Source organism: Mixophyes fleayi, chromosome 6 (genome assembly GCF_038048845.1).
Source record: "Mixophyes fleayi isolate aMixFle1 chromosome 6, aMixFle1.hap1, whole genome shotgun sequence".
Classification (NCBI taxonomy): Eukaryota; Metazoa; Chordata; class Amphibia; order Anura; family Limnodynastidae; genus Mixophyes; species Mixophyes fleayi.
Window position 1 is genome coordinate 54956287 of NC_134407.1, and position 27973 is coordinate 54984259.

General features: G+C 39.0%; 1 protein-coding gene across 4 annotated transcripts in view; it reads left to right on the forward strand.

Annotated features, from left to right (window-relative positions):
- Positions 1-27973, forward strand: part of ASCC1 (activating signal cointegrator 1 complex subunit 1) — a 172495-nt gene that overhangs the window by 99245 nt on the left and 45277 nt on the right. The window contains exon 10 of one of the 4 annotated variants that reach the window (XM_075215197.1): positions 17247-17314. The exons of the other annotated variants lie outside the window; for them this stretch is intronic. Coding sequence (XP_075071298.1) covers positions 17247-17282 — 36 coding nt within the window. The 3' untranslated portion in view covers positions 17283-17314. Of the gene's footprint in view, positions 1-17246; positions 17315-27973 lie in introns of those variants that run through there. 4 annotated transcript variants of the gene reach the window in all.

The following is a 27973-nucleotide window of genomic DNA, read 5'->3' on the forward strand; positions in this document are numbered from 1 at the left end:
AGTTGCCAATATTTGAAAGCTGCTATGTCACCCAGTTGATTCATTGTACTTTCTCCTTTTCCTGGTGAGATTCCGGGGGCTGCGCTCCCTCATTTCTGTAATACAGAAACAGCAAAATTATTTAATTTGCTGCTTTAAAAATGTATGTGGATGGTGTGTGTGTGAAGGGGAGGACCAATCAGAAGTAGCAACCTCCACTCTTCCACACTCAGTTTAAAACCAGATCTTATGTCATACATTTGGGTGTGTTGGAATAACACAAATTGCTAATATATAGGTATGTAGTGTAGGTATGTGTCTGGAAATGTTGCTCTTTTCCAATATTGACCAACCATACAGTATACCTGTACATTGAGAAATGGAGAACCTGTACCGTCAGGCTAGAAAGAAATGCCAGCTGGAATACAGTCAAGTGAGGGATATCAACTATCAGAGATATCCTAAACGGGCGCCCAGCTGATCATTGCACATGTTTGTTTAATATATATGATGGAAAGGTGTGTGTGAGAATACATGATGTATGTTTGTATACAAAGGGACTGGGCAAAGCTGCTGCCAATGGGTGTGCAAGTTCAAGGGTCTGTGCATTAGGGGTTGGGGGGAGGAGGGGGCAGCCAAGTGACTGCTGATGGGACATATGTGCAGCCAGGAGTAATGCAATAATGGAAGGGTGTCTAACCAAAGTCTATTGTTACACTATACATCAAGGACTGGCTTAACAGCTTTTATAAATGTTCTCTTTCATAAACCACACATGCCTTTAAGAACGTATTTATATAAAATAGGCCATTTCAATATTTTATCATCCTCCTATTATCATGTTGTGCTTTAATTAGAATTCATTACATTTAGTAATAATAATAATATAGTTTGTTCCTGCACTCTACCTTTATCCTATGCATTTAGAATCAGCACATTGATTTGAATAGAAATATGCTGGGAAGAACAAACTACACTCTGGCCATTTTAATCTGCACAGAACTGGTGAACACTTGCAGTTCATTTAACTTGATTGCATTTCCTATTTACTTTATTCAGCAACTTAGTATCTTGAAGGAGTTCACCATCTGGCAGTATGAGCATTATAAAAATGAAATGCATCTTAAACGTGATAAATGTCTAAAGCAAAGACACAGTTGGGCTTAATAAAGATTTGGTATTGAATTGCATTTGAAAGATGTTTGACCTACTACTTGCTGATTTGTTTAAATGTGACTGCTTTAAATACATAGGCTGACAGCAAGCAAGTGCTGAATATCAAGTTTGTTTTTTATTACTTAGCCATATAAAGATCTCACATGTATCGTTTATCAATGGGATTGTCTGATAATGCACAGATTTATACACGATAATTGGCAACTGAGGAATGCTCGAGACATTTATTGTGGACAATACTGAAATGGTAATACACAAATCATACATTCGACGGGGTCAAATGAGGTAATGTGTGAACCGATATTTCTGTGCTGTGGCAAAATAAAGCATGAAAGGTTCCATGTGTAGAAAGTTCTGGGAGAATATCTGTGTGGTGAAGGTAAATTTATCATTGTTGGCCCTTTTGACAGAAAGCTACCAGGGCCAACCTATACATACAAGGTAAAATAGAATTTACTTATAACATAAACAACCATACACTAACTTCTGCAGTGTTGGAAATCTTGGAAAAATAACCCGGACCTTCCTATCTGTTTTCTATTCCAGTCATAAAAATAGCACTCATCTATTGTTACTGGCTAAAGGTCTTGTGCCGTTATATGGTGGTAGAATTCCTTTGTGACTTATAACATTATCATTTACGTTAGGAGATATCTTGGCCTCTATGCTACTTTTTGGAGATGGTCTAACAGTTTTCTTACACGTAATCATATAGTACTGATTATACAATGAGACTTTCACAAGCTAAACAATAAGCATTCGCTTTAGCATTGCAGCATGAACAATTACAAAATTGCGTTACAATATGCTTATAAATTTTCTTTGAGCATATGGATAACAGTGTTTTCTTATTGTACACTGCAGAAGAGGATTTTCATTTACTATTATAGTCTCCACAATGCCTCTGAATCACAGATGTAGGTACTGTACATAACTCAATTTGTTTTCTCAATCTGGTCCTACTTCTGCAGATGTGGGTCAAACAGCGGACATATGCTAGAAGCAATCTCAGCCAGACAGGTGTCAAACGAACAGGAAAAACGTTATTTCAGTTTAGGGTGTTTGTCATGCAATAATTAATATCTGAGGTTTAAATTCTCATGTGACTGTTGCATGAGAAATAACATACATGCATATTAGTGCTCAGGGTGAGCGGATAAAAAAATAGCCTTCTCCCCTTGGTTGGATCCTGCCCCTTAACACCTTCTCTTCTCTCCCCTGGGACCCTGTCCCCTGGCTTCCTCTCCTCTTTCCACTGGGACCCTGTCCCCTGGCTTCCTCACCTCTCTCCCCCGGGACCCTGTCTCCTGGCTTCCTCTCCTCTCTTCCCCCAGCACCCTGTCCCCTGGCTTCCTCTCCTCTCTCCCTTAGCACCATGTCCCCTGGCTTCCTCACCTCTCTTCCCAGGGACCCTGTCTCCTGGCTTCCTCTCCTCTCTCCCCTGGCACCCTGTCCCCTGGCTTCCTCTCCTCTCTCCCCTGGCACCCTGTCCCCTGGCTTCCTCTCCTCTCTCCCCTGGCACCCTGTCCCCTGGCTTCCTCTCCTTTCTCCCTTGGCACCGGGTCCCCTGGCTTCCTCTCCTCTCTCCCCTGGCACCCCATCCCCGGCTTCCTCTCCTCTCTCCCCTGGCACCCCGTCCCCTGGCTTCCTCTCCTCTCTCCCCTGGAACCCTGTCCCCTGGCTTCCTCTCCTCTCTCCCCTGTCCCCTGGCTTCCTCTCCTCTCTCCCCTGGCTTCCTTTCCTCTCTCCCCTGGCACCCTGTCCCCTGGCTTCCTCTCCTCTTTCCCCTGGGCTTCCTCTCCTCTCTCCCCTAGCATCCTGTCTCCTGGCTTCCTCTCCTTTCCCCTGGGACCCTGTCCCCTGGCTTCCTCTCCTTTTTCCCCTGGGACCCTGTCCCCTGGCTTCCTCTCCTTTTTCCCCTGGGACCCTGTCCCCTGGCTTCCTCTCCTTTTTCCCCTGGGACCCTGTCCCCTGGCTTCCTCTCCTTTTTCCCCTGGGACCCTGTCCCCTGGCATCCTCTCCTCTCTCACCTGGGACCCTGTCCCCTGGCTTCCTCTCCTCTTTCCCCTGGGACCCTGTCCCCTGACACATTCTGTCTACAGACGTCCTTCTCTCTTCCCTGTTTAAAACAAAAACAAGACAGACACCAAATTATATTGAATGTTTCCGTTTTGGATGATATTTATTTATTAGCACTGAAAAACATTGTTTTATTCTACCTGAAAGAAACAGAAAAAAATAAATAATAAACACGTTTCCAGAAAAATAAATACATGGGGACCCTAATTACAATATACAAGTAGACTTCCCTGACCCTTTGTAAACATATGATTTCAGCTGAAGCAATGGTGGTAACAAATGTAATAAAATGACAGTCTTTAGTCTTAAAGCTTGTACACACAGGCATTTTAAGAGAATGTTCGTTAAACGCTATTGACCAAGTCTTCTCTTTGTCCCTACTTTCCAAGCAAGTTCCCTGCAATGTTTAATGTGGTCAAAGGCATCCTGACACATACTTGCTAAGTGCTTTGCAAGCACTAAATGTGCATTCCCATGTATCTAAATTAGACTTTCAACACACATTTAATACTTCTGAACATTGCAGGCAATGGCGAATGCTTATCAGAATGCAGAAGTACAAGTCCACATTAGCAGCAATATCTGTTATATTTTTTTTATAATGCACATTGAACACTTTTAAATAATGCCAGTGTGTGAGGCCTTAAAGAGGTGTTTGTTTTAGTAAAGAATAGTCTTCTTCAGGTTTTCCATCAGAACAATACATTATCAGTAGCTATTTCTAAATAGACTCCTTTTTTGTTGCATTTTGAGACCTGTTGGGACTCCCTGCTGAGATTTTATATTTAGAAAGGGTAGAGAGAAATGATAAAATGACACCATAAATAAGGTGCTGCTTTTTACCTAAACACATACCTCCCAACTTGTGATGTCCTCCAATCAGTGCATAGAGTACATACCACTGCAAAGGGCTACTGAAAAGCTAGGCCGCCCTTAGTATGCACGCACCTGCGATACAATTTTTCTAAGCATTGGGACATAAGTGCCAACTATTGTGACAGCAGTACAGACCCCTCAAACAGAGACTGCCCCACCTAAATCGGGACAGTGGCAAGTTATGCTAAATAGGATGTCCGCTCAAATCACTTTTGCTAGTTTTGAATTTATTTAAAACGTTTTGTTTTTAGTTCTTGGAGTTCTATGGGAGTCCTCTGATTAAGTACATAGTACACTCTGCTGCAGAGAAGCTTTGCGCACACTCCTAAAAATGAGTGCAAGATTTTGTCTATGCTTTTAATTAATGTTGTTTGTCAATATCTGTATATACTGAAAATATATTTTCTAAATTACCTGATGATTCCCAGCTACGCTGAATGTTGGTAGCAAAAATCGAGAGTCGTAGCTGTTAGCACGTACTGTAACATATATTGAAAGAAAATGTATGAAGGTTAAAGGTGAATTAGAAACGTGTGAAATTACCTTATAGATGATAAAATATTCTAAATGGTAAAAATATATTGGTATCCCATTTAAAACCATTAAACTGTATACATTCAAAATGACTAATCTACTTTAGACATTAAATTTTAACAGCATCCAACACTTTATTTTTTAAGATATAATCATTTGTTCTGATAAGTTCCCTGTGGACAAGTAGTAGTATTGGAAAATGTCCTAGGATAATGATAAATTGCAGCTTGTTTATTTAGAAATGGATTCCATTAACGAGGAAACAAAATTTGCGAAAGATAACTTAGTGAGTTGGATAGGGATGAAACTGAAGGAGGAGCAGGGCTGTTAGCGGTATTGCCTTTACGAAGGAAGGTAATTTGTAAATGAGGACTAAATGAACAGTTATGTTTAATGCCTCCATAATGACTATGTGGAATACAAATTGGAAGTCCTGCTGCTTGTCCCATACAATTAAGATCATAACTCATGAATATTAGTGTGTAATAAACTGAGCAGAGGATCACTTGGGCACAGCTGTGTAGCACTATCTCCAGCAAACGGATCAGCCTTTGACAGAAGCTACCAAAAAAAGGACTTTTTATCCAAAACAGAAACTTTCAATCAATAGAATGCAAAAGGGAAACATGCTCTGTTGATTAGTAGCAATTATTTAGCTTCATTTTGCTGGAAACAGTTGGAATATGCAGTTTATTATTATTATTATTTATATATGCAAGTTTATTGTATCTTTTTACCAAGGCAAAAATGGTAATGCTAATGAATAGCAATGGAAAAGTGCCAAATTACCCTGAAAGCAGTAGAATATTTACTCTGCATTACTACATATACGTGAGTACACTTGTGTTACTTAGTACTAGAAAAGTGAGTTAGTTGTTGCCTACCTGCTACCCCCTGATCACAGTTCTGCACCTGCACACACATCCAGTTAGTTGGCCAAGCACCAGGAAATAAGGAGGATGCAGGGCCTATGAGTGTGTCTAGAGTTTACTCCCAGTCCTGGCTGTTTCCAGTGTGTGAGGAAGGGTTTATTTGCAGAGGGTGGAGAGCAGAGACTACATATACATTTTTACCACACACAAACACGATGATAACTCCAGTTTTTGAAGGAGGGAAGGGGCATACTTGCCAATTCTCCCGGAAAGTCCGGGAGACTCCCGAAATTTGGGTCAGTCTCCCGGGCTCGCTGGCATTTTTCCCGGATCCTGGATATCACCGAAATTTGACGCGATTCTCGGTGAATAACGCCATTTTTTTTTGGGGGGGGGGGGGCAATCGCGTCATTTTGGCCCCGCCCCCATGATGTAAATTACGTTTTCGCGGGGCGGGGCCAAAATGGCGCGTTTGGCCTCGTCCCGCCCAGTCACGCCCCCTCTCCCGTGTTTCCGGGAGTTGGCACGTATGGGGAAGGGGTAACCTACCATAGGTCGAGAACATGCAAATGCGGCAGAGGCAGACCAGCACAGAGACGCATATACACCTGTCAGGAGCTGTACATGATGCACCAGCTAGAGGGCATGTGCAAATACACGCTTATGATAACGGTCGTCAGCACAAGCTAGTCTAAATATTTTCTTTTTCTTTTTTGCTACTTTCATTTATACTTGAGAAATCATTTTATATCTGCCGTATTATAACTAGCCTGATGGTGAATGTGTTTTTTGCTTGCAAAATAAATGTTAACAAACCTTTTTGGTTCTTATGACCTGATTGTGTGTATGTGGATGTATGTATAGCTGACATAATCTTTGATCATATGTTACAGGTGCAGACTTGGATGATGCATCTTGATGCATCTTGCGATAGGTGTTTAAATACACTGCTTTTACTATTACTCCCAAGATGAGTCCAACTCTGCATCTGACCCCAAGTTTGCAAATTTCTGACAAGCATTAACCGCAAAATAATTATTTGCTTAATTGTGACAGGTGAATACATGTACTCAATATAAATTTACTGCAGGCACCAGGCCACACTCCAATCCATTGTGATGCCGTTACCTTATGGTTAACAATTAGGCATTGGGAGGTGATAATTGAATTATGGGATATAAACAGGCAACAAGGGTCATTTACGAGTCCCAAAAAATTGTGCTCCAACAATGGTTCATTTATGTCTACAAGTGCGCCTACTTCTGTCTGGCACATTTCAAGGTCCCTGAAAAACTTCAGTCTTTGGACATCCTCCCATATAATAGACATTACAGCACAACCCACTTACACTTTTGGACTGCAATCTTCTTTTAATTAAACATTTACATTTTCCTCCCTGGTTTAGGCGGGACAGTCCTGATTTGAGGGCTCTGTACCACGGGTGGGAAATTTGAGAGGTATGTCTTATTGACTGCTGCTCTGCATGGCAATGAGTGGCCTTTGAAGGGGAGGAGAGTGCTAAGCATGCCCAGTGAGTGGGTCATGCCTCATCGTGACGTGGCCACTCATCCTGTCCCAATGCTGGAGTCACAAAGGATGTATGCTTCCAAGTGAAGTGGAGGGTTGTTGGCATAATAACGTCAAACTTGCATGTGTTAGGGTTTGCTGCAGTGTCCAGGATTTGTCTGCATTGTATGGTGTGCACTGTTACCTTGATTATGTTGTGTTTTAGAAGCCTATATAATATTGTGTGCATGCTAATTTGTCTCCTGATTGACTTAATTGTTGTGTTACCATTAGCAAGAAATGTATATTGTATCTCTCATATTTTACATTTCGCAAATAGTCATTTAGATACCATTCATTACCTCATTTTTAGTTGGTGGGGCTTCATAAAAAATGTGTATGAAAAGTCATTTTTCTACTGATGTGACATTTCTGAGTTGACTGTGACCTTTTAAAACATCCAGGAGACATGAATAATTGCTACATCACACTCAGTACAGAATCTTAAAGCAAATAATTTCCATTTGACACTTGTAGCTGGTTGTCAAGTTATTTCATATATCCTCAGTTAGATTGGTTACCCATAAGAAAATGCCAGTGACACTGCATGTGACATGTATTGACGTTGAAATGCTGTGTGTAAACAGTGTTTAAACCTGCGTTTGGGACATTCCACTCTAGCATTTGTGGAACTACAAGCCCCAACATAAATCTGGGGCTTGTAGTTGCACAATAACTGGAGGACAAGAGGATGCATAATACTTGTATGTTTAATCTGACTGCAAATTGCTCCCCCCCGGAGACCTTGCATGCTGTCAACCGGGGGCATAATGATGATTGCAGACAGATACTGATGCAGTGCCACTCAGTGAGTTCACTGTGAAACACTCACTATGTCATATTAGGCCAAGTACCAAAACACTATGCTGAGTCCTGATTGGAAGAGCCTTAAGCCTTATAACAGGTGGCAGGAATGTGCAGTATGGTCTATGTGGTATGTGCTGCACTGTAAAGTATAGTCACCAGCAGGGGTGGATTGGGTGCTCGCAGCTCACCCTTCTCATGCAGATGGAAGCAGGACATCCCTAGCGGCTGTCCTCACTGTGTCTATATGCACACTCTCCACTGCTGTGTCTAATTTAAACATGACATGACATCAGAAAATACCCAATTAGCACAGTATCAGATCCAGTAACGAGCTGAGGTCAGACCCAGGTGGCACACTAACAGATCTAGTAACAAGCCAAGCTCAGACTCAAGCGTCATAGTATCAGGTCAAGTAACAAGCTGAGGCCAGAACCGGGCATCACAGTATCGGGTCCAGTGATGACCCAAAGTCAAAAGCCAGATGACACAGTAACCAGTCCAGTAGCAAGGTGAGTTTATACCCAGGCAGCACAGTATCCGGTCCAGTGACAAGCTGAGGACAGAGTTAGGTGGAACAGTATCAAGTCCAGTAAGGGAATTTCAGAGGCAGGTAGCACATCTGGGACTAGTGTTAGTGGACGAGACATTTAATACGAAACTAGAAGCTAGAGAAACTGAAGAATTATACACTATATATTGGGAACAAAATATGATAACCAACCAACATTAAATCTTGGGGGTGCAATTCATCAGTGTGTCTGGCAGGACCCTTTCTAAAGTTTGTAACATCTCCTATTCCTAATTCCCTTTACTCCCCAGATAAATTATAGTATAATTCATATTGAGTTTTGTTCAAAAATTATATGAATTGGCTATCTTTTTAAAGAAAAAAATAATACTCCACAATTTAATTCATGTAAAAAATAAAATACTGGTAGTGATGTCTGATAATACATTGGATATTAGGCAGTTACTAAATTTATTTGGAAACCTCTTACAGAAGTGATGACTGCATAATTTACACTTAGACCTTGTAACTTATATAACATTGCTTCACTGTTTTTTAATTATGTTAGTTACATCAGAACTGCATTTCAAATAGGCAGATGTGGATTCTGCACTACACTTGTCCTGATGTGGGCTTCAGTTAGATAGGCTACAGCATAGTGACACAGCATTTTTACATTAAAATAAATAAAATTTACATCTTTTCAGTTTTCTACAATTTCTTAGGGTCAGAGGTGGGCTAATGTAAAAGTCCTTTCTAAAACTAGCGCCACAGCGGGGAACTATGAATTTTTGGCAAAATAGAGAACTACCATAACTGGTGAATTCTGCAGAGGATCAAGGTCAGGGACTGCATTAGGACATAATGCTCATTTGAAGAGGCCGCAGTAAAACTTGACTTGCTTAAATATGTAAGATATATGGAATTTACTAGAGGAAAAGAAGAACCTCATTGCAGTTTTGTCATGTGTCTCAACATTTTTTAAAAGTTGAAGTGTGTACACTGCTGCTAAGCAGTGATGCATCCTTAGATGGGATGTGGCCATCCCATGTAGTGGGTGTAGTCACATCACGTTGCCTAGGAAACAAGCCACAAACCTGTTACACATTTGACTAACTCGCCCCTGTAGTAATACTCCCCCCCCAATCCACCTTTGTGGTAGTACAGTGCCTCCCTTTCACCTCTGTAGTAATACAGCAACTCCTCATTTCTTTAGTAACAGACTTCACCCTCATCCCTCCAGTAATAAATTTTTTCTCCCCGACCATGTAACACATCTCATCACCTCTGTAGTAACTCATCCTCCTATCTCCTCCTGCACCAAAACATTCTCCCCTCACCCTCCTCTAGTAACATATTTTTCCCTCCTCCCTCAGTAGCAACACATTCCCCTGCACAAGTCTTACCTTTCCTCCCCAGTTTCTCACCTTGTACAGTGGCAACAAAGCAGAGCGAAGCTCATTCACTGATAATTTTGTGATGAGTTTTTAAGCTTGGAAGAAGGCATTTTGTAGGTGTCTCAATCTGTATAAATAAATCAATATACAGGTTTGTCTGAAAAAAAGGACATTAATTATGATAAAAACCAGTGGTCTCATTATCTGCATAGGAATGGGTTCGCCATTGTAATGGTGGTATAAATGTGGAATTTGTGACCACATGTGGTGGTGAGGACATATTTGACTTACATAAAATGGTATCTGAAAAGAGGTCTAGAGGGCACTGTCAAGTCAGAGAGGAGGAGAGAGGCAAGTTCTAATTTTGTGCCCTTACTGTTAGCAGTGCAGGTGAAGCACACATAGCAGCAGGATAAAGCAAACAGAACCATGATGTTATAAGGGGCACATACTTATCTTATCGTGCTCATATTAGATAATGGGGCATTGGTTTAGATAGGGATGTTAAGTAACCGCCTGACACTGTAGCCTATCACAATAACAAACAGAGAGTTGCGCAGGAATTGCCTGATAAAACATTTATTAAATCAGATCATGTGAGAGCAACCAATGTAAAGCTTTCATAGATCAATAAATAGTGATCTTATAACAGTAATAGCATATAGAATATATAAAGATATAGATAAAAATTATGCTTATAAAAAGCAAGACATAAAACAATCATATTACATGGCTTTCAAAAGAGAAAAACATTGCTATCAATATATAATTAACCCTTTTTAGACAGTATCCAGTTAGATAAGGGTATCCAACAGCTGAATCAATAACATTTGCAGGTGCTAGTAACCCTTAGAAGATCCTAAGCAGCCGTGGAGAAAACCAATAGAATGTCAATTCCAATAAATCATCTGTAGAAACAGAAGTTGTCTCTTTTGATAAAGAGGAGTACAGTAACTTTAATATTGCGATGTTGCCTCTTTTAGTGAAGAGGAATACAATAACTTCAATGTCACAAAGGTAATTGTATATTCATATGTCCGTATACAAGTAATATCCGTGCAGCTGGGGTTTAAGAGTAGTAAGGATATGTGGTAGATGAAAGCTTCTTACCATCTGGACGGCTAAACATCGGCAGACATTGCGTCCCTCCACATAAGATATATAGATATATGTGTATTCTTACCCCCAGCGGATAATGTCCTCACATCAAGGAACAATGCTATATTAAGCCACTGTTTAATGGAACAATCCGGAGACAGGTTAAAGGTCCTCTTCGGTGCGCACCAATCCGGATAAGCTTTTCAAGTCACGTGACCAAGGGTTCGGTTTATGATACAAACTAACTTATCCCTTTGTTAGGCTCACGATAACTCAGGTGATATAAGCATAGCAAAAATAGCAGCTCAAATAGATAGAAGTTCCATCACAAGCAGAGAACAATTCTTTCCCATCAATGCACGAACAGTGTCTAATTGACAATTCAGGCAGCAAACACAAGGCGACGCGTTTCGTCTGATATACAGACTTTCTCAAGCAGTAGAACCCTAACTAGGGAGCTGCCTTTTAAAGAGGAAATCTCATCAAGCATAATTAAGAACACATGTCTGGATACTGAAGCTAACTAATGCATGTGTAGAAGACCTGCTAATTCAGCTTTCATATGGAACCCAAATATATACATATATTTTACATTAAAAGAAATCTGTGTATATTTAGATGTAAATGGCCAATTAAATTACCATTCTTATAGATCAACAAATGCATAAAAAATTAGTATTAATTAAAATTAAAAATTAAAAATTAGATCAATTAAATCAATACACATTGCACATATTGTTGGAAAAAAGTTTTTATACAAATAAATTAAAATTAAAATAAATAAAATAATAAAAAAAAAAAAAAAAAATTAACTAAAATATACATATATATATATATATATATATATATATATATATATATATATGCATAGATATATGGATGCGCATATAAATATGCATGAATACATACAAACATGCATACATACATACATATAAGATCAGACTTATATAAGCATGAACAAAACTATATATTTATATAGCAGATGACAAAAAATGTTAATATAAACACAGAAACCTAAATAGAAACAATCATGGTATGGATCAGGATTGCCAATCATTAAAATCCATAGTCTCGTTCAAGCCATCTGGGCAAAGGGTTTGCAACTTAAATATCCAAGACACTTCACTTCTACAAAGTTTCTTATAACGGTCACCTCCTCTCAGTGTTGGATCTAGTCTCTCTACACCAATAACTTTTAAGCCCTTTGGGTTATTATCATGTTTCTCACTAAAGTGTCGGGATACACTATGTTTCATATAACCTTTGATCACATTCTGTCTATGTCCTCTAAAGCGGCTTTTTAAAGAACGAGTGGTTCTACCTACGTACTGGAGGCCACACGGGCACTCCAGTACGTAAATAACAAATGAAGTTTCACAGTTAATGTATTGGGAGATACCATATTCTATATTATTAGCTCTTGATTTAATAAAAGTAACTGTTTGTCCAATAAATCTACATGTAAGGCAAATATTTCTATTGCACTTATAACAGCCTGGTTTCTTATTTGGTAGCCAGGACTGAAATGTCGTTGTAGTATGACTAGTATCATTTTTTAGTACACTTGGGGCCAACATATTTTTAAGATTATTATTTCTTTTATATACCACTTTAGGAACCTTATCAAGAATGTTGCTCAGGATAGTATCCTGAAGTAAGATTTTATGGTTGTTAATAATAATTCGTTTGATTAGATGCGACTTATTATTAAATTTGGAGATGTAAGTAAGAGAGTCACAGGTATCCTTTTTGTTGAAACTAGTGTTTAGAGAGCTCTTAGTCTTCGGTATTAACAAATCGCTACGATTTTTCTTTCGAGCAAAGTCTTTGGCTTTATCTATCAGATATATTGGGTAACCCCTTTTGGAAAATTCCGCCGACATTTTCTCAGATTGAAGTGCAAAATCATTATCCATAGTGCAGTTACGTCTAATTCTGCACAGTTGTCCCTTAGGGATGTTATGAATCCAGGGTTTATAATGGCCACTCTGAAAATGTAAATATGAACTACAATCAACGGGTTTATTGTAATTGGTTGAAATAATTTTATTATTGTCTTGATCTACTGTCAGAGTAATATCAAGGAAGTTCACAGTGAACAAATCAAACTGGTGAGTAAAAAATAAATTATAAGTGTTAGTATTGAGGAAAGAGACAAATTCAGAGGCCAATTGAGGGCCTCCTTCCCAGATGATAAATAGATCATCTATATAACGGCCATAAAGCACCAGGTTCGCCCCAAAAGGACCGCCCCAGATGAGCTCATCCTCCAACGCCCCCATGTAAATGTTGGCGAAGCTTGGGGCAAACCTGGTGCCCATGGCCGTCCCCATGACCTGTAAATAATGAACTGATTCAAACAAAAAGTGATTGTGAGTAAGAATAAACATAATTGCATCAGTTAGAAAGTTGCATTGGCTCCCAGAGACCCCTCCCACTTTCAAAAGGGCTTCTCCAGCTATCCGCGTTCCTTTATCATGAGGAATATGGGTGTATAAAGCTTGGACATCCAAGGTTAGAAAACCCCAACCAGGATGCCATGTGATGTCCTGAATCAAATTGAGAATATGCATGGTGTCTCTCAGATAGGATCTCTGGGAGACAACACAACCCTGAAGAAAGTGATCAACGTAATAAGATAGATTTGCAGTAAGAGAACCAATACCAGAAATAATGGGACGCCCGGGGGGTGTAGTGAGTGATTTGTGGATTTTGGGCAAATAATAAAAAACAGGTGTAATAGGGTGTTGGGTAAAGAGAAAATTGTGAACCTCCTTATCAATCACACCCTCCACTAAACCCTGACTAAGCAGGGCTTGAAGTTCCTTAAGATATGGTACAGTGGGATCTTTATCTAAAACTAGATAAAATTGAGTATCTTGAAGTTGTCTCATGGCTTCGATGTAATAATCCTCCCTATCCAACACAACTACCCCTCCCCCCTTATCAGCCGGCTTAATTACCAGTGTCAAGTCATTCTGTAAGGAAAAAAGTGCTTTCCTTTCTCTTTGTGAGAGGTTATTCTTACCCAAATCTCTACCTAAAGATTTATTACATAATGTCTTAAATTCATCCAGAGTGTTTTTATAAAAAAGTTGGATCGCTGGGCTCCTATGACTGACAGGATAAAATTCAGATTTTTTCTTGAATTTAGTTGGATTAATTTGAGTATTAATGTCAAAAACAGTAATGGGGTCATGAGTAGCTGAATCCAAGATATTATTCTCTTTCCACAGATTTTCCAAAATTTGTAACCCCTCAGAATCATCTGCATCTAGACAGATGGGGGAGCCATCTACTTGTTTCTTAATTAAGTTCTTAGAGGCAAAATACCTTTGACGACATAAGGCTCTAATGTATCGATTCAATTCAGTATACAGATCAAATAGATTAGGGTTCACACTCGGGGCAAATGACAATCCTTTACTTAAGAGCTGTAGCTGGCTGGTGTCTAATATTTTAGTAGAAATATTAAAAATTCCTTTTATATCATATAAAAGGAATCCCCCATCTGTCTAGATGCAGATGATTCTGAGGGGTTACAAATTTTGGAAAATCTGTGGAAAGAGAATAATATCTTGGCAATCCTGATCCATACCATGATTGTTTCTATTTAGGTTTCTGTGTTTATATTAACATTTTTTGTCATCTGCTATATAAATATATAGTTTTGTTCATGCTTATATAAGTCTGATCTTATATGTATGTATGCATGTTTGTATGTATTCATGCATATTTATATGCGCATCCATATATCTATGCATATATATATATATATATATATATATATATATATATATATATGTATATTTTAGTTAATTTTTTTTTTTTTTTATTATTATTATTTTATTTATCTTAATTTTAATTTATTTGTATAAAAACTTTTTTCCAACAATATGTGCAATGTGTATTGATTTAATTGATCTAATTTTTAATTTTTAATTTTAATTAATACTAATTTTTTATGCATTTGTTGATCTATAAGAATGGTAATTTAATTGGCCATTTACATCTAAATATACACAGATTTCTTTTAATGTAAAATATATGTATATATTTGGGTTCCATATGAAAGCTGAATTAGCAGGTCTTATACACATGCATTAGTTAGCTTCAGTATCCAGACATGTGTTCTTAATTATGCTTGATGAGATTTCCTCTTTAAAAGGCAGCTCCCTAGTTAGGGTTCTACTGCTTGAGAAAGTCTGTATATCAGACGAAACGCGTCGCCTTGTGTTTGCTGCCTGAATTGTCAATTAGACACTGTTCGTGCATTGATGGGAAAGAATTGTTCTCTGCTTGTGATGGAACTTCTATCTATTTGAGCTGCTATTTTTGCTATGCTTATATCACCTGAGTTATCGTGAGCCTAACAAAGGGATAAGTTAGTTTGTATCATAAACCGAACCCTTGGTCACGTGACTTGAAAAGCTTATCCGGATTGGTGCGCACCGAAGAGGACCTTTAACCTGTCTCCGGATTGTTCCATTAAACAGTGGCTTAATATAGCATTGTTCCTTGATGTGAGGACATTATCCGCTGGGGGTAAGAATACACATATATCTATATATCTTATGTGGAGGGACGCAATGTCTGCCGATGTTTAGCCGTCCAGATGGTAAGAAGCTTTCATCTACCACATATCCTTACTACTCTTAAACCCCAGCTGCACGGATATTACTTGTATACGGACATATGAATATACAATTACCTTTGTGACATTGAAGTTATTGTATTCCTCTTCACTAAAAGAGGCAACATCGCAATATTAAAGTTACTGTACTCCTCTTTATCAAAAGAGACAACTTCTGTTTCTACAGATGATTTATTGGAATTGACATTCTATTGGTTTTCTCCACGGCTGCTTAGGATCTTCTAAGGGTTACTAGCACCTGCAAATGTTATTGATTCAGCTGTTGGATACCCTTATCTAACTGGATACTGTCTAAAAAGGGTTAATTATATATTGATAGCAATGTTTTTCTCTTTTGAAAGCCATGTAATATGATTGTTTTATGTCTTGCTTTTTATAAGCATAATTTTTATCTATATCTTTATATATTCTATATGCTATTACTGTTATAAGATCACTATTTATTGATCTATGAAAGCTTTACATTGGTTGCTCTCACATGATCTGATTTAATAAATGTTTTATCAGGCAATTCCTGCGCAACTCTCTGTTTGTTGTCGTTGCATTTATATGGAGGTTTGACACTACCTCCTTTTTGAGTTGCTGCATTTATTGCCTAATATTTAATAACATATTGATTATTATTTGGGACCTATTAGCGCCAGAGATTTAGTTGTTTTTAGCCTATCACAATAGCCTCATGTTAGTGTCCTGTTAATATTGGAATTCAGCAGGATCATTACAACAGTGTTAATATCCCATTGTCTAGAAGAACAACTAGTAACTTGCCACATTTATAAACAAAGAGTCAGACTATTATCTGTGACCATAGAGAAAATGTTTGCTGCTTTTCACTATTAATTTTAGAGACCTATGCTTGCAATCAAATAAAATCTTGCCTATACTGATGCAGTACTGCTATGTATTGGTTACCAGGGCAATGAATAGTATTCAGACTTCCATGTAATACGCAAATATGTTAATGTTAGGGTATTATTAATGAACCTCATCTTTCAATAGCACAAGTGGCATTAGCACATGCTGTTTAAGTATATATGTAAAGCGAAACTGAATGGTTTTCATCCGAACGTGTTGCTGTCCCTAATCCTAGTGGGTTCAATCTATACTAGACATAAATAATCCATTAGTTGAGATAAATGAAACCGAGATTGAAATTTGAGGATTTATTTTTTACAGATTAATTTTCTCCACTCTGTGACCTTTTTCTTAATTGAGACTAATGACTGAAGGTATCACTGGTCTTTTGATAGTCATTCTTTTCAACATACCTTTTTCTAACTTGACACATCTATCATTTTAATATTTCACAATTTAAGGGGTTGCATTTAATATTTAAATTAACCTAAAAAAGTTTAGAAGTTTTAATTGATTTTTGTGTTCACAAGTGCACTAGGTTTAGAAAAACTGCATTTCTCGTTTTAGATACTATGGGCCTGAGTCATTAAGGAGAGAAAAGCATAAAAAAGGAGTAACTTTGCACCATGTGGCATTGGAGGAGGAGGTAACTTTAAAATGTGGGGACAGATTTATAGTTGGAATAGGGCATGTCCTAGATCAACTTTAAATTTCAGTGTAAAAGTAAAGCTAGCAAATATGTGTGTGCTACATGAAACAGCAGTCAGTATTTAACTTATGTGCAAAATTATAACACGGTTTGTTCCAGAGAACATTTACTACTTTTTTGCCTTACTTTCCTTTAGGACTCGGGCCCTATGAATGTTTCAGTTCCCAGGTAGCACCCCCCACCAATATACAGAAATGTCAGTTTGATATTAGAGGGGGATCTGTGGAACTACACAACAAAATTCTTTGGGTATGTGCGGTTATTACTTTGTATTGCATGTTACAACAACAGCATGCATGTCTGTATCTTGTATCTTCTGATGTTGTACTTGTATATGAATGTTTGAAAACACCTCATTGTCCTGTGGAAGTGTTTGACCAGAGACATATGAGCAGGGCCGGACTGGCCATCTGGCACTTCTGGCAAATGCCAGAAGGGCCGATGGCCAGAAGGGCCGGTCCGCATGTCCGCCGAGCAGCAGCACCCTGCGCGCTGCTCAGCGGACGGAGAGTCAGTGACTGGCGACTATGTGAGTAATCACATGGGACGGCACCACGTGACAGGCGCTGTCCCATGTGATTACTGCATAGTCGGCAGTCATTGATTCTCCGTTGGCTGACCAGCGCGCAGGGTGCTGCTGCTGCTGGATGTAACAAGGTAAGTGTCTGTGTGTGTGTCTGTCTGTGTGTGTGTGTAAGTAATAGTGTGGCAAACAGTGGGGCTGGCAAACTGGGGCAAAAAAACAAACAGTGGAGGAAAAACAGTGGGGCTAACAAACAAACAGTGGGGCTAACAAACAAACAGCGGGGCTAACAAATAAACAGCGGGGCTAACAAATAAACAGTGGGGCTAGCAAACAAACAGTGGAGGAAAGACAGTGGGGCTAACAAACAAACAGTGGGGCTAACAAACAAACAAACAGTGGGGCTAACAAACAAACAGTGGGGCTAACAAACAAACAGTGGGGCTAACAAACAAACAAACAGTGGGGCTAACAAACAAACAAACAGTGGGGCTAACAAACAAACAAACAGTGGGGCTAACAAACAAACAAACAGTGGGGCTAACAAACAAACAAACAGTGAACAAACAAACAGTGGGGCTAACAAACAAACAAACAGTGGGGCTAACAAACAAACAAACAGTGGGGCTAACAAACAAACAAACAGTGGGGCTAACAAACAAACAGTGGGGCTAACAAACAAACAGTGGGGCTAACAAACAGTGGTGCTAACAAACAAACAGTGGGGCTAACAAACAAACAGTGGGGCTAACAAACAAACAGTGGGGCTAACAAACAGTGGTGCTAACAAACAGTGGAGGAAAAACAGTGGGGCTAACAACCAGACAGTGGGGCTAACAACCAGACAGTGGGGCTAACAACCAGCGGGGCTAACAGTGTGGCTGTGGGGCTAATTTTGTGCATGTGTGGCCCCATGTTGCTATAGTGTACGTGCGTGATTGGCCATGTTCATATATTGTGCGCGAGCGCAGTATTTTAAATATAGCGTGTGTGTGCGTGCGCGCAGTATTTTAATATAATATGTGAGGGAAGGGAGGATCTTAATATAGTGTGGGAGGTAGGCTATTTAATGGTGGAGTGTAGGTGGGGGCTAATTATTTAAGGTGAGGTGAAAGAACCTTTGATTTAATGCTGGGGTGGTTTAGGGCTATCAATTGAATATGGGGCTGATTTTGGGGAGAAGGGCTATTTATTGAATGTGAATATGAATTATTTATTGTCGGGATTGGTTGTGGAAAATGGCTATATTTATTACATTTTAATGCTATTTAATTTATTGCTGGGACTGTTTGGAGGGAGGGAAATATGTCTTGAGTAAATGGGTATACTGTTAATTTAATGTTGGGGCTGGTTGGAGGGAAATAGGTCTACTTATTAAATGTGAATATTATTATTGTGGGGACTGGAGGGAGGCCTAATTATAAAACGTGAGTGCTATTGTTTTAACATTGGGGCTGGTTGGAGTTTTCTAAATCTCATGTACCCATTTTTTTTTTCAAAATAGGGCATCCAATATTCCAGGATCAAGACAAGAATGAACTGAGCTAAAGAAACCATCTGCTACAAGTGGTGAAAGTGACCAAGACAGGTAGGAGAGAGCAGGACAGTCTGCCAACTAACCTGAATCTGGTAGGGCAGTCCTGAATTTGGGTGACTGTCTCCCTTAGTCAGGATTTGGTCCGACTGCAAGGACAGTTGGGAGGTATGTCCCGCTTCACAACGTACTGCTTGTGAAGGCAAAGCTGTGTGCTTCTAACAGTAGGGCCTGTGTATTTGTCTAAAATGCTAAATGTAATGTATTATTATAATGTATGTATCAATGCCCCATGTTGGTCACACCCACAACACAATGAGGTCACGCCGTGTTCAGCGCCACCGCTACGCGGCGGCACATATTTTCATTCCTGCTGGAACTGAGGTGGGCCTGTGTACCTTAAATGCCAGGGCTGATTTTTAGTCCCAGTCCGGCCCTGCATATGAGCATGTGATTAGGATAGGAATCGTGCTCTTTTAACAGTAGCCCACCTGCAAGTGAATGTCATTATTGCACTGCTTGAAAGTAAATCTAATCGCTTGCCCATGTCTTTAACTGCTAGTGCTATTTACAGTCTCTTATGTGAAGTATCTGCTTCAATAAGAACCATCTTCCACTTTAATGAGCATTTCCTTTTACTGCTTATTTATATAAGCCGCACATTTATTAATAAAAGCTGTTTTTCAGACAGCACAGAGACAAGAAAATTGTTCCTGATGCATATTGTTTGGCGTATTTATGACTTACTGAAATAAACTAAAATAAAACGCATTATGTTTGTGTTTTTGGTGTTTGCCTGATTGCAGAGTAGCTTCTCTTGTCTTGAGAGTTTTGGATGGTTATTGCGTACTATAATAAACAACTGACTGATGGAATTCCTTTTAATATACATTTCTAGGAAATCAGACTCTGCAGAACCCATATTCATGTAATCGGTTTATAGTCAGAGCAATTAATTTGGGCAATAGCTAAAGCCATTTTGTGGCTTCCTGTACCACTCTACAGAGGGTCACGGAATTAGACGTTGTGCCACCTCTTTATGCACATGTTAAGTGGAGGCATGTTCAGGGTTTCAGTTCCACTATGATTATTCTTAAAAATTACAATAATTATCACAGCGGAACTGAAAGCCCAAATAGGGCACTACTGTGCATCTGCCTGTGGAGCAGTAAGTAACTACGAAATGCAATCCCTTACTTCCAACACCATTGTTATGTTGCTGTAGAACGTAGCGTATGCTAGTTATGCCCCCTCATGAATATTTATAACTCTCCAGTAACGGAGTACTGCAAAAAGATATGTAAAACTATGAATTCAGAAGAAACTATACGATTCAAACAAAAAAGTAAATATAACCTATGTTTATTTGTATGTTGTTTGCTCAGATATCTAAGTTTTGTGTAGTTGAATGTAGAACACAAGTACTCTTCTTAGGCGGTGAAGGGTGTAGGCTGCAGGTACTCTTCTTAGGTGGTGGGTGGTCAGGAGTGTAGGTCACAGGTATTCTTCTTAGGTGGCGGGTGGTCAGGAGTGTAGGTCACAGGTACTCTTTTTAGGTGGTGGGTGGTCAGGAGTGTAGGTCACAGGTATTCTTCTTAGGTGGTAAGTGGTCAGGAGTGTAGGTCACAGGTATTCTTCTTAGGTGGTGGTTGGTCAGGAGTGTAGGTCACAGGTATTCTTCTTAGGTGGTGGGTGGTCAGGAGTGTGGGTCACAGGTATTCTTCTTAGGTGGTGGGTGGTCAGGAGTGTAGGTCACAGGTATTCTTAGGTGGTGGGTGGTCAGGAGTGTAGGTCACAGGTATTCTTCTTAGGTGGTGGGTGGTCAGGAGTGTAGGTCACAGGTATTCTTCTTAGGGTGTGGGTGTTCAGGGGTGTAGGTTGCAGATACTCTTCTTATGGGTGTTCAGGGGTGTAGGCTGCAGATACTCTTCTTAGGGGGTGGGTGGCCAGGGCTGTAGCCTGCAGGTACTCTTTTTAGGGGGTGGGTGGCCAGGGATGTAGGCTGCGGGTTCTCTTCTTAGGTGGTCTGCAGCAAGGGGTGGTCTTTAAATGGTTTATTCATGCTGATAACGTTGCTTTTTTTTATTGCGCAATAGTTTGGAAAATTTTGTAATGTTAAATATATATAATATGCAATATATAATTTTAATTAAATAAAACATTACATTGCAGTCTTGGGTAAACTGCACATGTTTTGTTTAGGTTGTTGTATTCCATGTTTTGATTGAATATAAACTTTTACATTATTATCTAGTAAGCACATGGGTTTTTATACTTTGATTTAGTAAACACCTGCTATTTTTGTACCTTTTTTTTAAAAAAAAACAAAAAAAACCCCACAATAACATAAGATATAAAAAGATACATATGACATAAAAGTCACTGCTAGCAGGGCAGTATATGAGTAAGCTTACTTATGCTAACTAAACACCCTATAAATCAACAGTGTGCAACAGGCTGCCCACCTCATACCTTTAAAGATTTGCAATTGCAAAGAGTAACAATGCATCTTGTACAGAAACAACGACGCAGCTTCAACCTGTTAGGGGCACCCACCTGATTTGGCTTGTGGTCGCCTCTGATAAAAAAAAAAAAAAAATCCGAGGTTAGTGTTACCACAAGATGCAGGCCTGTAATACAACTGAGATCCTTTTAAAGTGAGTAGCAATATGAGCACCTCTTCATCATTTCTGGCTGTGTCAGATCTATTCTGGTGCAATTATACATCCAGTTTAGGCAGAGTAGGCTGGTATTGATGCAGTCTAGTACTTACAGCAGAGCACAATTAAAATAGACTTGTATAAAGGATTTTTTCCCTATATAATAAATATATTACTGGAAAATCTCCATTGACTGTCCATATTAACTGTAAATATTAACAACATGCTGATTATACACAAGATATTATTTACTTTTTATTATGTTGATATCCTTCTTTGTGCTCTATTTATCACTAAAGGAGCTCTTGAGTCCACATGTGATACTCAGCTCCGTGCAATACATTAAACAAATAACACTATGGGCTAGATTTACTAAGCTGCGGGTTTGAAAAAGTGGGGATGTTGCCTATAGCCACCAATCAGATTCTAGCTTTCATTTATTTAGTACTTTCTACAATAAGACAGCTATAATCTGATTGGTTGCTATAGGCAACATCCCCACTTTTTCAAACCCGCAGCTTAGTAAATCTAGCCCTTTATCTCTCAACACAGCTACCGATAGCCTTGATGGGTAATGGCATGCAAGGGGTACATTCAGCGCAAGCTGAAACCTGTGCCCATTAACGTGGAGTGGAGTTAAGGGTCAGAAAGCCCATGGAGGAGGTGCGTACTGTAGCTGGTGAGGAAAAGTTATACATAATGAAAACAGGAGAGAAAATGGTCACTAGAGCTTATAATCTACTATCATCTATATCAACTATAATCACTATATCCTGGGTCATGTGCAACTTAGTGTCCGTTCCTAATCTCATCATGTCTCATTGATGTTACTATTTTCCTGTTACCTTATGTCTCAGTGTTGTTACTAGTCACTATCTTTCAGGTAATTCGCTAAACCCTAGCCACTTAATAGTGTCACTCATTCCTAGTGAATTGCTATATTTTCTTGAATATTCGTTCATTAAACAAAATGTATGTAGCAAAATGTACTCTATTAGTACTCGATTAGTTATCCCTATATAGCCCAAAAATAAATCAGTGCAAAGTATCCCAAATTGATTTTCAGTCTGTCCAAAATAGGCATGTCTGGCAACATTTGTAAAACTCTAATCTAAATAGAAAATTAGATTAATATGGCTATTGGGCTATTTTGGGGATAACTAATGGTATACTCTATTAAAGCTGTTCTTTTTCTATGTAAATATTGTTACATGGATCTTGCTGTATTGGAATCATTGGATGATATTTTATTTTAGCTAAACAGAAAAATCAATGCAGGTATCTGCCATTTATACTATAAAAACAGACAGAAATAACGCTTACTATACCTCCCAACATTGTCCCTCTGGAAATGTGGACAGTGTATATGAACTTGCCACTTTGTGGCAGTGCACTGATAAAGAGTCCATAATAGGGACATGGCTGTCTCTAGGTGACCAACACTAAACTCCCTCCCTTCCGCTAAAACACCCTTGCAGTGCCATGTGCGCCAGTGGCAGGTGAGTGCGGCACAGTCCTGGCAGTTCAGGGGTATAACTTTCTCCGCAGAATTAAATGCCTATTTTTCAAAATTGGACCATTTAAAGGTGATTAATACTGTAGTTTAGTTTACCGAATATTCACATATTAAGATGGTTTTTTTTTTTCTGTGCATGAAAATATTATTTTTGTTGGGTATTATTTACTAGGTTTTTACTATTCAGTGAAAACACCCATATTTTAATATCAAATTCCCTGGATCATTAATTTCTTCTCTCCATATGTTTGTTCTCTGAACAGACTGTCAGTTAGACATGACCGATCTGGGAAAGTGCTTTAGAAAGTGTTTGTAATTATGCTGTTTCTGCAGGGTTGATAGGCCATGGGCTAATGACATGATAATTTATCCGTCCTACTTCAATGTACTAGTCGCTTGGGTCTGTTTTGTTAATCTCTGAGGTCTGTTCCCTGAGGCTATCTGTTTTTTTAATTCTTCAGATTTAAAATTCACTGCTGAGTCAGATCAATTTTAAAGTAACTCTTAAATATGGATTATGATAATAGAATGGAAGAAAATCAGAGTTAACGCTAATCTATTTTATATACATCTTACATCGCTGACAGCATAAAATTCTCTCCCAAACATAAAATCCTACTTTTCTGTGGAGATTACTGTAGATTTGTCCTCTTATTCACTTAGAACCATAATTGAGAGAGGATAAGAGACAAGACCTATTTTTTACAGATGACGAGTCACAAACCCTTTCTTGAATTCTATTACATTCCATCTGCAGTAGGGACTGCCCTGCTTCTGTCCTTACTCCTGATGATTTCAGGAAGGCGATGTAGTAACTTGTCGCCCTGCACTACTTTCTGCCATATATTATTGCAGTGTGAGTGCTTGGGGAGCAAATTATGAGCCATGAGGCGAGATTTGAATTTCGTACAGCTGGCCTAGTGGGAGCCATATTTTAACATAGAAAAATATAAATTCCATACTTCCCGTCATTACGTAATATTTTTGTTCCATACACACATACATTAGGGTTAAATTTTGTCAGAAGCGAAGTACCCATACATACAAACTCCAAAAATTGCAATGGTCATAATTGAACCCATGGCTGCAATGTTAGCCATCGTGCCGCCCATATGGATTTTTTTTTTAAAAAAGTATAATAATATACTGCATGTCAAGATGTACCCCCACATTACTGTGGTGCTATATGATATGCCTGTCTCATAGTAGAACCGTTCTGGTTGTAGTGAGAATGTTGGGTAAGACACTGGGTAGAACATCATTGATACCTGGTTTTATAGTGCAGCTAACGTGATTAAAAAAGAAAGATAAAAGCAATATAGCGTAGATCCGGATAGGTCTGTTCTCTTCATAGCTAGCTCTCAATTTAAAAACACATATGTATGGCCCAAATATATGGGACTCTCATTGTTTAGAGTTAAGACCACCCTATTAGCAAAAGCGCAGTGGAGTGGTGGGTGGCTTTAACATACATTTGCAAATGTGTGCAACTAAGACTTTTACATTTTTATCTACAGTAGAAATGGCAGATCTGTTGCTGGCTATAGCAGTATGCTGGGGGATCTCTCTGTGTGTTTGTTCCTTTCAGGATAACCCCACCCTTTCAAGCACCTGCTATATAAATTGATTGAGCAACTTTCACTTCTTTCTTTATCTGTTCTCTTCATATCCTGCAAACATGCCTACAATTCTTATAAATAAAATTAGCTATATAAATTAGGCATTGCATAAACTTGCCATTTCTTTCAAGGTTTGCTTTCACTTGGTGACATTCTTCTGTTTCAATATTTATATCTATCTATCTATCTGAAGTTGATATCAGCATGACTAAGATCGGGGCAAAAAGGAAAACTGGGATAACTTTTGGACAGCCCCCTAAATTTAACCTGTCCCCAATACACCCTCTTGTGTGACGCTGGGAGATGGCTTGTTCTTCTGCTTGTATGTCTCTCCATAACAAGTGACATATGATTGTGTGACTTTGTACTATATATAAAAACATTTTGTGAATAAAGATTTATATAGCCACCCTGAGCTAAATTTTTACTAATTCCTTTTAGTTGACAGTAATGATTTTTAAATAAAAGTAGTAGGTCATAAGTAAACAAAGTTTAAATGAATAGGTATCCCAAAATCCAAAGGCCTCTCTCTCTCTCTGCTGTATATTCATAACCCCAAACTTAAAAAATTGGTTCAAAATTATATTCACCTTGATCCAGTCAGTTCACACCCATAACCCACCTGACAATTCTCCTATCCCAGCCAGCTACACACCCCTAATATCCCCAATGCGCTACTGCCTTTTAGGGGTCAAAAATTGTTATGTACTGCCAAAAAGGGATTATTGGAAGGGATGTGTATATTGAATAGACTGTATCAAAGCAATTTGCATTTGGTGACTCTATCTACAAACAGATTACATTGGGCTTCCTCTCTACTTTGTGTTATAGACGCTGAGTGATTGAACTGAACTGTGTACTGCATTTCCAGTTATATTTAGTGCTTATTAAAATATTTGATTTGCCACAATAAAGGATATTTTCAAAACGAGCAGAATACAAATGTAACCTTTCTTTAGCACATTTTATTTACAGCTTATTTTTCAGATGCCACAGCCATGTTTTCTGTCAGGAAAAGTGTGTTAACAAATGTCAAATTATAAGTGTTTTTTATTTCTGTGTTTTACCACAATAAAACTCTTACAGCTACTTTAGAGAATATCTGCCAACATATTTCTCCTACATGTTTCAGGCTTTATAAAGAGTGGTGATTACAAAGAGCCTAGTTTAGCAGATTGTAGTATAGAAGCAGTGGCAGAACTACCATTGGTGCAGCAGGTGTGGTGAATCGGGGCCCATAGAGATAATGGGGCCTACTGCACATGGAACTAGGCGAGGACGTCAGTCAGTGATCAGGTGACAGTCTGTCCGGCGGCGCCTCGGTGGAGTATCACACTGTCTGTCACTGACAGGCAGTGTGAATAAAGTTCTTTCCCGACGCCCCCCTCCCCTTCCAGCATGACTCCTGTGTGAAGAAGGCAAAGAGCAGCCATAGAAAAGAAAGAGAAGAAAAAAGAAGAGGTTTGAAGAGCCCACCCCCCTGCATCTACTGACCAGGCTTCAGGAGAAAAGAGTGAGGTAAAAAAAATCTAATTATTTATTTATTTAGTGTGTTCGTTCGGGGGGAGGGCAAAATTTTGCCTAGGGCACCGAGAACCCTAGCGCCGGCCTTGCATCAGAGTATATTCACATTTGCTCTCTAGCAGGCGCAAAGATATGCTTTCTAACGGGCATGTTTCTGCAGGTCTGCATGAGCTGCATTTGCATAAAAACACCTATACTGAGCTCAGCTTACATTAAAACCTAATGTTCTGCATCTACAGGCATCTGCAGGTGCAAGTGCCAGATACCATTCAGATCTTGGCCAAACAGTGGCAGCTGCTTGAAGCAATATTGCACTCTCAGGTTTGCCACAGTCTGAGATTTTTAGATACAGCCATTTTTGGATGTATGTTGCCTTGGGCAATTGCCTCCATAGACCTATATGGTAGATGTAGGTCTGTCCATTCCAGATTTCTATAGTATATTTTTTCTGCCCATATAAATCCGTTGGGGTTAGCCGATAATGTTTCAATCAAGGCAAGAAAACCTACTTTTTGATGTCATTAGTATGAGGCTGGTTTATGGCAAGCACATAATAATTAAGGAAGAATGAATCCGTGATTAATTAATGAGCACAGAGAGATGAAAATTGCTGTCTGTTAGTTCTATCACCCTGAAATTCAGTTCATGGAAGACTTGTACACTAATCAGGTTACATTGTGGGAATGATTGGTGTGAATTAGTCATGCTGTGCACTGCTCCAATTCCATTGCTTGATGACTTTTACCCAGGGGAAAATTTAACTTCCAATAGTTGTTATGTATAGTTCTGATTACTGGAAGGCACCATATACAATAAAAAAAACTATGCTAATATTCAGCCAGGCATATAGCTAATGCAAATAATTTGTGGTCTTTAGTAACAGTATTTTGTATGAATATTTTTGTGGCACGAAAAACTGCTGCTGTTCTAAAATGTCAACCTCTTCCAAATGTCATATTTTTATTATTTTCTTCCTTTTTTTTTTAATAATAAGGGCTAATCCTGCCAACGGAGTGATATTTGTCTGTCATAAAGTGCCTGCTGTTCAGGACACTTTGTTTTTCAGTTGAACTGAATTCTGTTTTTCATTTAAATACTGTACTGTAATCATTGTCTTCCTAATCTACCTGAAGGTAGCCATGTCTGAATGTAGAAAGAGAGCAGTGCCTGATACATATTGGGACTTGGGACTAGAGGGCGGGCCAGCCACTAGGGTGAGGCCGACCCTGGCCTAAATATCCGAGGTCCACCAAACAAGGGTCTTCTTACCCACTGCCATCCTCATTTCCATCCTCATTGCACCCCAAAGTACCCTAGTCAGAAACCTAAATCACCTAGGAGATGATCCGGCTTTAGTTTTACTCATTACTCACTGTTCTATATATATATTATACATACACACAATCTGCTTACATGTCATTATCTTATTTATGTGATGGGAATAGGATTGAGTGACATGCATCAGGTTTATGGGGTGGGAATTGGCC